Below are 12,078 nucleotides of genomic sequence, written 5' to 3'. Positions count from 1 at the left end.
GGATTAGCCATGTAAAGTGGAAAAAAAAAACAAAATAAGATTTCTTCCAACAACCGGTTCTCTGAACTGCTTAGAAAGTTAACAATTGGTTCTCCAGAATAGGTGCGAACTGGCTGAATCCCACCACTGAGTTATGGTATATTTCGGACATGATCCCAGAACTGGATGTTCCTTCTGCTCTAGAGGTGATACTCTTACAGAGTGCAAAGAACCAGTTCTTTTATTCCCTTGGCTCACCTTTCATTCCAGGCCCTCAGAGCATGGAGCAGGTATATGTCCTAAATATACAATATCTCCATTTCCTGGAGGGAGAAGATATTCATCTACACATAGGCCGATGGAAGCAATCAGAGGGGATGGGACGTGATCCCGCAACAGGATTTCTCAACTGTCCTGTTGGAACATGCAGCAGAGGAAACTCCTGGAACATCATTTTACCAAGAATCTAACTTTACTGATAGAGCCATATAGGCACAGTAGAAAGCAAAGCCAGTTCTGAAGTTTTCGCGTGAAAAGCTGCAAAATTAAAATCCCCCTTTTCTCTCTGGGCCACTCACTATCCAGTGTCCGCCAATCCAGTTTTTTTGGGGAAACAGCCTGAGGCCGTGATGGCAAGTCTATGGCACACATGCCAAAGGTGGCACGGAGAGCCCTCTCTGTGGGCACGCATGCCGTTGCCAGCTGATCTTCATGTGTGCTGGAGCCCCGGCAACCCAAAGACCAGGTAGCCAGCACATTCATGTCCACCGTCCAGCTGGTCTTCGAGTTTCCGGGGCTCCAGTGCATGCCAGTTTGGGCACTCGGTCCTGAAAAGGTTTGCCATCTGAGGGATGATGAAGTGGTTGAGAACAAGTGAATGCTTCCTTCTTGTTTTGACAGTCCTTTTCCTGGCAGTCTTTCAGGCTTCCTCTAAAACAGTGTTTCTCAACCTTGGTAGCTTGAAGATGGGTGGACTTCAACTCCCAGAATTCCCCAGGTTTCAGCGCTGGCTGGGGGATTCTGGGAGTTGAAGTCCACCCATCTTCAAGCTTCCAAGGTTGAGAAACACTGCTCTAAAACCTGAGGAGGGTCCGTAGGGTTCCAACTTCAGCAATTCATGAAACTGGTCGTAAGTCGAGGTCTATCTGTAAGATTTCCTTTCCTCGCATAACTGTACAAACAGCACCTGACTGTGAACTGATTGTGCTGTGCTTTTTTTGGAAAGGTTCACTCTTTTTCTTTATTTCTGGGAATTTAGATTTTGGAATTTTTTGGTGGGGTGGGGAAGCCTGTTGGGTGGGAGGCATTGAAAAGAGACTGAAAATATTGCTAGTACAGAGCTGTAAATTACAAGCAGAATTTGCTGGCTGAAGGCCATAATAAAATTGATTGATTGGGTTACACCCAATAATAATACAGCTTGATTAAAAGCGTGCATCTAAAATTGGAAGGACTGGGGACCAATCATCACTCCTAAGGGAAGACCTTTGCGAGGTATCTTCAGAAGGGCCTCTGCTGTAGAACTTCACATCTGAGCAACTTTGTAATGCGATGTGGCCCCTCAGGGAGACAGCCTTAGATAGCTGAAGACTTTTAAAGTTACAGTGGAAATCTTGAGTGATAGAATTTCAAAATTGAAAGAGGCAGCGCTCACTGTGAAGTTTAAATGAAAGCTGGTCCAACAAATAGACATCTGTCTTCTGGTTGAACGTAGAACATCAACAGAAGAAGGCTTCCACCACTCTGTATAACTCTGGGTAACCATGATCAAACTACCGTTATTGTTAGGAATTCCAGAATACAACTGAGGATCAGTGCAAGCCATTTCCTATACAACTGGTAGGTCCTTGACTCTGTACACTGGTTTGTTTCTGGATGCAGCTGAGATGCCCACTTGAATTGCATTGCAGCCTTTCTTCATAGATAGAAAGATTGAATTTAAAAGAATCAATGGAAGAGAAAAAATTCTGGACTCCAAAGTCTATGGAGATTCTTCGTCATCCAGGTCATGGTTGAGATGTTTCATGTCTCATTCAAGAAACTTCTTCAGCAGAACTGAAGAAACTTTTTGGATGAGAAGCAAAAGGTCTTCAAGGCTATTTTTGAGACTCATTGTCCTATCACAAACTGAAGTTGCCAACCACAAAAATGGACTGAATTGGTTCCTATGCTTTTTCTTGCAGACTTGTGCAAAGACATCGAACTCTACCTCCTCTGAAGCCTCAGCTCCTGTCGTGTCCGGGAAACCTAGATTGGCATCAGTCAATGAAGATAAGGTAAGAGACTTGATGGAAAGACAAAGGGGAATTCCACTGACAATTGAAAGCCAAGCTGCAGAACCTGTTAACATCATCGCAGAATGTGAGAAAGATTAACGATTAAAGTGGCAAGAGTGAAAAAAGATTAAATGATTTCCTTTCTGCTTCATTCCTCCATGTCAGATTTAAATAGGCTCCCTGGCTATTACCCTTTTACCCTGGACGTATAGTTATACACCCTTGAACCTAGTGAGATTCAAACTATTGGCAATACTGCATTCTAATCAGAGGTGGGTTTCAGCAGGTTCTGACCAGTTCTGGAGAACCGGTAGTGGAAATTTTGAGTAATTCAGAGAACTGCTAGTAAAAATTCTGACTGGCCCCGCCCCCATCTATTCTCTGCTTCCCAAGTCCCAGCTGATTGGGAGGAAACGAGGATTTTGCAGTAACTTTCTCCTGGTTTGGGGTGGGAATGGAGATTTTACAGTATCCTTCCCCTGCCACGCCCACCAAGCCACACCCACCAAGCCACGCCCACAGAACGGGTAGTAAAAATTTTTGAAACCCACCACTGATTTTAATCATTGTGCACAGGAAAGAAGGGAGGGAGGGAAGAAGGGAGGGAGGAGAATAGCAATATCCCTTAGGCTTATACCGGGCCCTATTATGAACACGGCCCTATCTGACAAAATGAAATTCAGTGGTGAGAAAAGTGAGGTTTTACACTTAGGCAAGAAAAACCAAATGTACAGTTACAAAAGAGGTGAAACTGGATGAACAGCAATAACTGGAGAGGGATAGCCATAGCAATAGCACTTAGGCTTATATACCGCTTCACAGTGCTTTCCAGCCCTCTCTAAGTGGTTTACAGAGTCAGCCTCTTGCCCCCAACAATCTGGGTCCTCATTTTACTCACCTCGGAAAGACGGAAGGCTGAATCAACCTTGAGCCCCGTCATAATCAAACTCCTGGAGTGAGCAGTGAGTTCGCCTGCAGTACTCCATTCAGCAAGTGATTTTACAGGGTGGGTGTCCCAAAAAGTCAAAATGGCACCTGTAGCACAGGTTAAAGGGGTGAGGCTTTGATCATGGAACTTGACTTTGTTGATCCTTTTCATAAAACCTCAGCAACTTTTCTCTAAAATAAATTGTATAAATATGTTTGATGGATCTCTGTCTGACTTTCCTTGCTGAGTAAGGTGCTCCGCATTGTGGAAAAGGGAAAAAAATTGGCCAATAATAGTGTTTCCATGCCTTCCCTGTTTCTATTTTTGGGTTTTTTTTAGTCTGATGCTGATTTCCCCCCCCCTTATGGCAGTGTCCAATTTGGCATAATTGCCCTTCCTTTCTGCAGTTGGGGCTGAGATCTTCTGGATTGTTGCTGAATCCTGTTGTGATCTCAGCTAATTAAATCAGCCTCCTGCTGTGTGGCCCATATCCAGGTGGTCACTACACAAAAGGAGCTAGAGATGAATAGGGTAGCTGACAAGGAAGCTGTTGGGGAGAAGGTAGATGGGGCAAAGCAAAAAACCTGGATGCTAGTCTGTCTAGCCAAGTCCTTAGTTAGTTACAGAATAGAGTTGGAAGGGACCTTGGAGGTCTTCTAATCCAGCCCCGTGCTCAAGCAGGAGACCCTCTACATTTGAGACAAGTGGTTGTCCAGTCTCTTCTTAAAAACTTTCAGTGATGGAGCGCCCACGACTTCTGAAGGCAACTTCCATTCCACTGGTTAATTGTCCTCACTGTTAGGAAGTTTCTCCTTAGTTCCAGGTTGCCCTCTCTCTTGGATTAGTTTCCATCCATTGTTCCTTGTCCTGCCTTCAGGTGCTTTGGAAAATAAATTGACCCTCTCTTCCTTGTGAACCCCCCCCCCAAATATTGGAACACAGCTATCATGTCACCTCCTAGTAGTCCTTCTGTTCTCTAGACTAGCCATATCATAGACTAGCCTACAGGAAGGAGGTCATGGGGAAAGAGGAGCAGGTTCTTCAGATTGAAGTGCACTACCTGGCCAAATCAGGAGACCTTCCCTTCCCTTCCCACTGTGAGTCATTACTTGAGTCATCACCTTTCAATCTCTCCTGCAAAATAACACAAGAACTGGTAGGATGGGGCTGGCATTCCTCTTTGTGGGTGGCTGACATACTTTCTTGGAAGCTTCTCTAGTGAGGAGGTGGAAAGCCATCTTCAGGCCCTTTGTATCTGGCTGAGTCCAAAGTTTGTTTATGGAAATACACAATGCAATCATAGTTGTTTGGGAGTCCATTGAAAAGTGCCACAGATCTACAAAGGCATAACCTTAACCACAGACGTACTATTTTGGCTAAGCTACTACAGACAAAAGTCATAATGACCTCAGTAGCAAAAAGACATTCAATGTTTTCATGGTTGGATCTAAAAATTGATGTATAAAGCCGTAAACCAAAAAAAATGTATTGATCTTTATCAAATCCACATTGTGCAGGCCACTTTTTGTTTCTCCATCCTTGAACTTCAATCTTTCTACTCTAATTTTTACATTGGTCCACTGAATGATGACTGTTAAGGATATTGTTGTTGTGTTACCAACCAGCAGAGTGTAGAGCACAGAGAAACGTTGCTGAGAGCAATGAATAAGAGATGTGCAAACTGGTTTATCAAAAGTTTACTTTATAGTGAAAAAAACAATCTCATAGTCTTTAAATCAATCCAAGTCTTTGCCAGTTAAATCAGTCCAGTGATACAAAATCTTCTTACCACACAAACAGTAGTTGGTTAAAATAACAAACTCGCTCTGGTAACAAACCACGATGGTAGCAGATCCATCCAACCGATGATAGCACAATGGTTGCAACTCCACACACAATGGTAGCTTATCATCAACTGAATACTTTACAGTACCTTTCTTAAATACATTCACAACTAATTACAGCATGACTCAGCATTACAATGAATCAGCAGGAAAACTTTAAAGTCACACAATACATATTCATATTAAAGTCACAGAACACATATATTGCCTGGACAACTTGTTAAGCTCAAACCATATCCTAACATTGACACTAATAATTTCTTTAGAAAATAATAATTTCCAAATCTCTAGAGGAGTAGGCGAATTTCCGAGATTTCTAGCTGCTGGCCATAATTCAGGTCATTGCACAATAATATTGTGACTAGCAGTTCTGGATCTATTGTTTCCAAAAGGTGCAGAAGACTATTTGAATGTTTTCTTGCCATACAAATTATTGCACGACATAGATTGTACTGGTCATCAATTTCATTGGGAGCTTCATCATCGCTGATGTCAGAAACAGCAGCGGCGATGGGCTCCTCATCGTTCATTACAAATCGTCACAATCCGATTCCACTTCACTCAGATCTCTCTCTGCTTCTCCATACCATTTTAGAACAGTTTCTTCGAAGTTTGGATCACCAAATCACACTCTTTTTGGCAGAAAACCTGCTCCCAACATTATAAAAAAAATATATATTAACAAAGATCTGCGGTCAAAATGACCGACACTCAAATTCAAATGCCGCTAGAGAAAACACCAAATAACTGACACAAGCACAATGCTGCATACACTCTTATTGGCAGGAAAACAAAAGCTATTCGCAACCAGAATAATCCATTTCTAAAAATTTCCTTGAAAGGAGTGAGGTTCTAGGTTCCCTCTAGGGACTTTCTAAGGCCTTCTAGACTAGTTTAGAATATAATAAAACAGACTCTATACTGTGAATGCAATGTAATATAATGCAATATTGATTATATATTAGATATAATACATTAGTAGTCCTCGACTTGCAAAAGTTCATTAAGTGACCATTCAAAATTGCCGTGGCACTGAAAAAAGTGACTTATGACTATTTTTTACACTTATGACCAATATTCATATACTTGGCAACTGGTTCATTTTTATGACCATTGCAATGTCCCGGGGTCACATGATCCCCTTTTGCGACCTTCTGACAAGCAAAGTCAATGGGAAAGGCAGATTCACTTAACAACCTTGTTACTAACTTAACCTGCAGTGATTCACTTAACAACTGTGGCAAGCTCCTGATCTCCGCTCCTTCTGTCGGGACTTGAAGACTTGGCTTTTCAAACAAATAGGCTGAGACTGATTCCGGGCTTTATTATTTACTACTAATTAATTATTTGGATTAAATTATGATTTTATTGTACTTGTTTCTTAACTTGTGTTCACCGCCCTGAGTCCTTCGGGAGAATGGCGGCACATAAATACCTGTAATAAATAAATAAATAAATAAGTAAGTAAATAAATAAATAAATAAAGGTCGTAAAATGGGAAGTTAAGTTAACCTCCTAAGTGCATCCAGAAGTCTCATTGCAGATGGGCATAGTGAGGCATGCCCATAACTGAACTGCTGGGCATTGCATCCTGGACCAACCAGAGCATCTGAGTGGGCTTCAAGGGCAGCTCCATGTAGAACACATTATAGTAGTCCACACATGAGACAACCAAAGGGGTGAGTGGCAATTCAGAAGGCCCCCAAGATGTGTCTGGGCCCAGTTGGCACCTGGTGCTCAAGCCGTCGCTGTAGGTCCATGAAAATGCATATCATGCCCTTGTCCTAGGACAGATTTCCATTTTGCAAATTATCAAATTAGGAATGGGGTGTGTGTGTGTACGTGAAGAAAAGCCAAGGCACTGAGTGGGAGTCGTTTTTTTTTTTTTTCACTATTGTGGTTAGTGAGTCTGGAAGAGCAGGCTGCTTAACCAAACTGCAGCTGCCTACCTGCCTTCCCTCCCACCCATTTGAGCTGCCTTTCCAGGGCAGAGTGGTCAGTAAAACTGCCACTTTGAGACGGGTGTGGGAGGGGAACAGAGGAGAGGCGAGTTTTGGAATTCTGCAGCCGCCTTCAAACAGATTATAGCAGTCAAAACTGTCATGGATCCAACCCCCGGGTTCCTCTCTGGACGCCAATTCGGAGGAGGAGGGTGAGTATGCGTTGGCAGAGGAAAGTGTGGAGCCAAGTGTGGGTCAGGATCGGGGCTCAGAGAATGGCTAGCCTGACGAGCAGCCTCAGCTGGGTCAATCAGATGAGTGACAGGCTGAGACCGAGCAAGGCGAGATACAGCTGCAGCAAAGTCAGCCAAGAAGTTCCAGGCAAGGATGGGAGCGTCTGCCACCCATTAGCAATGAGGAGGTAGAGTCCACACACCTTCCCGATCCAAGGACACGTAGGGCAGAGAGATTAGATTAGATTAGATTTATTGCACTTCTATACCGCCCTTCTCCCAAAGGACAGCCATATTAAAACACATATAAACCACAAAATTTAAGAACAATTTAAAAAACAAATATATAAAATTTGGCCCATAAAATTTAAAAACTAACAAACACCCAATTTAAAAATTCCTATTAGGCCAGCCCAGCTTGTTGGAATAAGAGAGTCTTCAGGGTGCGGCAAAAGGTACGCAGGTTGGGGATCATACGGACCTCTAGGGGCAGCTCATTCCAGAGGGCTGGTGCCCCCACAGAGAAGGCTCTCACCCTGGGTGTCGCCAGCCAACATTGTTTGGCTAACGGCAGCCTGAGGAGCCCCTCCCTGTGGGAGCGTATTGGCCGGTAGGAGGCCATTGGTGGCAGAAGGCAATCTCGTATATACCCCGGTCCTAAGCCATGGAGTGCTTTAAAGGTGGTAACCAACACCTTGAATCGTACCCGGAAGACCACCGGGAGCCAGTGCAGCTCGCGCAGGAGAGGTGTTACATAGGTGCGCCATGTCGCCCCCATAATCACCCACGCGGCCGCATTCTGGACCAGTTGGAGCCTCCGAGTGCTCTTCAAGGGGAACCCTATGTAGAGAGCATTACAGTAGTCCAGAGAGGAGACAGGCACAATGCCGACCAGCTAAGCTACACATCAGGAGGCAACCTCGCCTCTCGTGATGGGCTGCCCTGGCATTGCCATCCTGCCCTGAGGACTTGAGCAACATGTGCTGGAGCAACATGCCCAGTTTTGTGCCTTGTGTGCTTGTGCTGTGTATCCTGACCCATTTTGACTTGTGGATTCCTTTCCTGGACTTTGTGTGTTGCCCGTTGGACTCAGTTACCCAGTGACCCTTGCTGTGCTGAACTCGGAATCCGGACCTGCACAGCCGGGGGGCTTTCTGAGGACCTGTTTGGGGGGAATGGTGGGGAGGCATTAAATAAACACCTGTAGAACTCTTGCTGTGTGTGTGTGCATGTGTCTGTGTGAGAGGGGGGAAGGGGGCAGCACACAAACAAAAGGCATTATTCCTTCAGAAGGAGTGGAGGGTCCATAAGAGAGGAAAAGAAGTGGAGAGGCCAGCTGGACAAAAGATTCAAGAGTGCTACATGCTGGCCATTAACAGAGAAAGAAGAAGAGAGAGGGGGGACTTAAGGCAGAACAGGCTTAAGAAAGAAACATTGAGGCATAACAGTAATAGCATAGAGCAGAGCAGAGCATGTCGGTGATTGTAATAGGTAATAGTATAAACATTGACATAATAAAAGTGTACAGGTACTCCTTGACTTATGACCCTTATGATATGATAGAATTTTCATTCCTAAGCAATGTTGTTCCGTGAGATGCCTGATTTTATGACCTTTTTTTGGCCATGGTTGTTAAATCACTGCAATTGTTAAGTGAACACGTGGTCATTAAGCCAATCCAGTTTCCCCCCAATGACTTTGTTTTTGGAAACCGGCCGGGAAGGTCGCAAGTGGCCATCACAGGACCCTGGGACTCTGCAACTGTCATAAGCCCATGTAGGAGAAGACGAGGCAGGGCCTGAGGTTGGAGTCAAGAGAGGAAGCAGCCTAGAGTCCAGCAAGCTATCAAAGTCCAGCCCCAATTCAGTTCCATTAACTCTTATCTAGTACCAGTTGAGCATTGGCTGTTGGTTGACTAGATTCACATGAATAGACTTGAGCAATAAATTTTCTTAACAGGAATTTAACGTTAACATAACCTCAAGTGCAAAAACCCAAAACCACAAGTAAAATTCCGGTCAGGAAGAGTGATTTCTCAAACTTTCTCAAGATATACAAGAATCTATTGTGCAAATACAATCCAGTTACTTGGTTTGCTGAGTGTTGTGCAAACTTACACAACAACTCACTTCCTACAGGTAATACTACTCAACAATTTAAGATTGCAAATGGAACCAGAACTTCCTCTGGTAAACAAGGCAGCCATTTTGAGTTGTGCCTAGTTTTTTAAAATCCTATTTATTTATTTATTTATTTATTTATTTATTTATTTATTTATTTATTGCTGTGGTTGTTAAGCAAATCAACCTGTCATTAAATAAAGCATGTGACAGTTCTTAAGTGAATCAGACTTCCCCCATTGACTTTGCTTGTTGGAAGCTCCCCTGGGAAGGACACCAGTGGCAAACGCATGATGCCCTAGGATGTTGCAACCGTTGTAAATACATTCCAGTGTCAAGTGCTCAACATTTTGATCATGTGAAAGCAGGGATGCCCGAAGGTTGATGGTGCAAGGATTAGTCATAAGTCACTTTTTTCAGCACTGTCGTAACTTTGAATGTTCATTAAATGAATGGTCATAAATTAGGACTATCTGTAATCCAATAAAGTATGTTGGGTCTAAGTACCTTTATCTCAAGTTCTTTTGGAAATGTTACTTTGAACAAGCTGCCAAAAGAAGCTTTAGTTTAACATTAATCTATATATATACTGTACATAAAAGCAAGATATCACTCACACATCATAACAAAATCTTCAGTACAATAAAGCCTACAAACTTGAAATTTGCCACATATGTTCCTCTTGGCTTCTAGGTGCTCACTAAGAAAGGATTTTTCGAAATGACCATCAAAGCATTAGTATTTCCTATATTATTATTAACACGCTCTAATGCTAAAGAGTCCTACTCCCCCCTCCCCACCTGAAAAAAATCTGTTCCATATGCAAAACACAAGCAGAGGAGACGAGTTTCAGTTTTACTTTCACAGCAGCAAGCATGGGATAGGATAGGGGAGGCTTCTATGAGGCAAGCCTCAGGGAGAGAAAGGGGATAGGATAGGAGAGATTTCTATGAGGAAAGCCTGAGGGAGAGAAGGGGGATAGGATAGGGAAGGCCTCTGTGAGGCAAGGCTGGGAGAGAGAAGGGGAGAGGAGAGGCTGATCATAACTACTCATTTATTTTCGAGCTGTAAGTGTCGATTTATCAAGCCTGATCACATAATTTCGTAGTGGATCACAGGTACTCCGCTAGTTAATAAATAAATACATAAATAAATAATCAATGTATAGAAACCAGAAAGCGACTTAGACTTTCGTGGAACCTGGGAGCAACCGTTGCCATCCCATGGAACCTGTGTTTCCCTGAGAAAGTCAGATGTTTCTCCTACTATTACCCCTCCCAACTAGGGCCAGGAAGCAAAAGGAAACAAATTTTTGGCCATGCGTTGGTACAGTTGTGCTCATAAGTTTACATACCCTGGCAGAATTTATGATTTCTTGGCCATTTTTCAGAGAATATGAATGATAACACGAAAACTTTCCTTTCATGGTTAGTGTTTGGCTGAAGCCATTTATTATCAATCAACCGTGTTTACTCTTTTTCAATCATAATGACAATAGAAACTACCCAAATGACCCTGATCATAAGTTTACATAATCTTAATACAGTGTATTGCCCCCTTTAACATCAATGACAGCTTGAAGTCTTTTGTGGTATGTGTGGATGAGGCTCTTTATCTTCTCAGATGATAAAGCTGCTCAGATGATAAAGCTTCCTGGCAAAAAGCCTCCAGGTCCTGTAAATTCTTGGGCTGTCTTGCATGAACTGCATGTTTGAGATCTCCCCAGAGTGGCTCAATGATATTGAGGTCAGGAGACTGAGATGGCCACTCCAGAATCTTCACTTCATTCTGCTGTAGCCAATGACAGGTCGACTTGGCCTTGTGTTTAGGATCATTGTCATGTCCTAATGTCCAAGTACGTCCCATGTGCAGCTTCCGGGCTGATGAATGCAAATTGTCCTCCAGTATCTTTTGATAACATACTGCATTCATCGTGCCATCAATTCTGACCACATGCCTTGTGCCTTTGTAGCTCACGCATCCCCAAAACATCAGCGATCCACCTCCGTGTTTCACAGTAGGAATGGTGCACTTTTCATCATAGGCCTTGTTGACTCCTCTCCAAACGTAGCGTTTATGGTTGTGGCCTAAAAGCTCAATTTTGGTCTCATCTCTCCAAAGGACTTTGTGCCAGAAGGTTTGAGGCTTGTCTCTGTGCTGTTTGGCGTACTGTAAGCGGGATACTTTGTGGCGTTTGGGTAGTAATGGCTTTCTTCTGGCGACTCGACCATGCAGCCCATCTTTCCTCCAGTGCCTCCTTATTGTGCCTCTTGCAACAGCCACACCACATGTTTTCGGAGAGTCCTGTATTTCACCTGAAGTTATTTGTGGGGTTTTCTTTGCATCCCGAACAACTTTCCTGGCAGTTGTGGCTGAAAGTTTAGTTGGTCTACCTGACCGTGGTTTGGTTTCAACAGAACCCCTCATTTTCCACTTCTTGATTAGAGTTTGAACACTGCTGATTGGCATTCTCAATTCCTTGGATATCTTTTTATGTCCCTTTCCTGTTTTATACAGTTCAACTCAGTGGTGAAATCTTAAAATTTGTTACTGTGGGTTCTGTGGGCATGTCTTGTGGGGGTAATGTGACTGGGTGGGCATGGCCATTTTTTTTTTTTTTACTTTTAAAACCATTTTTTCTACAACCTCTTCGGTGAAGAGGTTGTAAAAAAATGCTTTCAAAAGGCTCTGACGATCCCAGCTGAGTTGCCTGATCGGCAGAGACTTTTTTCTTTTAAATGCCTCTGACGATCCAAGC

At 43.4% G+C, this 12,078-nt stretch overlaps 1 protein-coding gene across 1 annotated transcript in view; it reads left to right on the top strand.

Moving 5' to 3' along the window:
• FA2H (fatty acid 2-hydroxylase) overlaps window positions 1-12,078 on the top strand; it is an 83,786-nt gene that overhangs the window by 46,773 nt on the left and 24,935 nt on the right. The window contains exon 2 of the mRNA XM_070952964.1: window positions 2,163-2,255. Coding sequence (XP_070809065.1) covers window positions 2,163-2,255 — 93 coding nt within the window. The remainder of the gene's footprint in view (window positions 1-2,162; window positions 2,256-12,078) is intronic.

The sequence above is a fragment of the Pituophis catenifer genome, unplaced genomic scaffold (assembly GCF_029215685.1).
Source record: "Pituophis catenifer annectens isolate HBS135680 unplaced genomic scaffold, rPitCat1.0.hap2 SCAF_13, whole genome shotgun sequence".
NCBI lineage: Eukaryota > Metazoa > Chordata > Lepidosauria > Squamata > Colubridae > Pituophis > Pituophis catenifer.
Note: the sequence above shows the minus strand (reverse complement) of the source record. Positions and strands in the feature narration are given on the sequence as shown.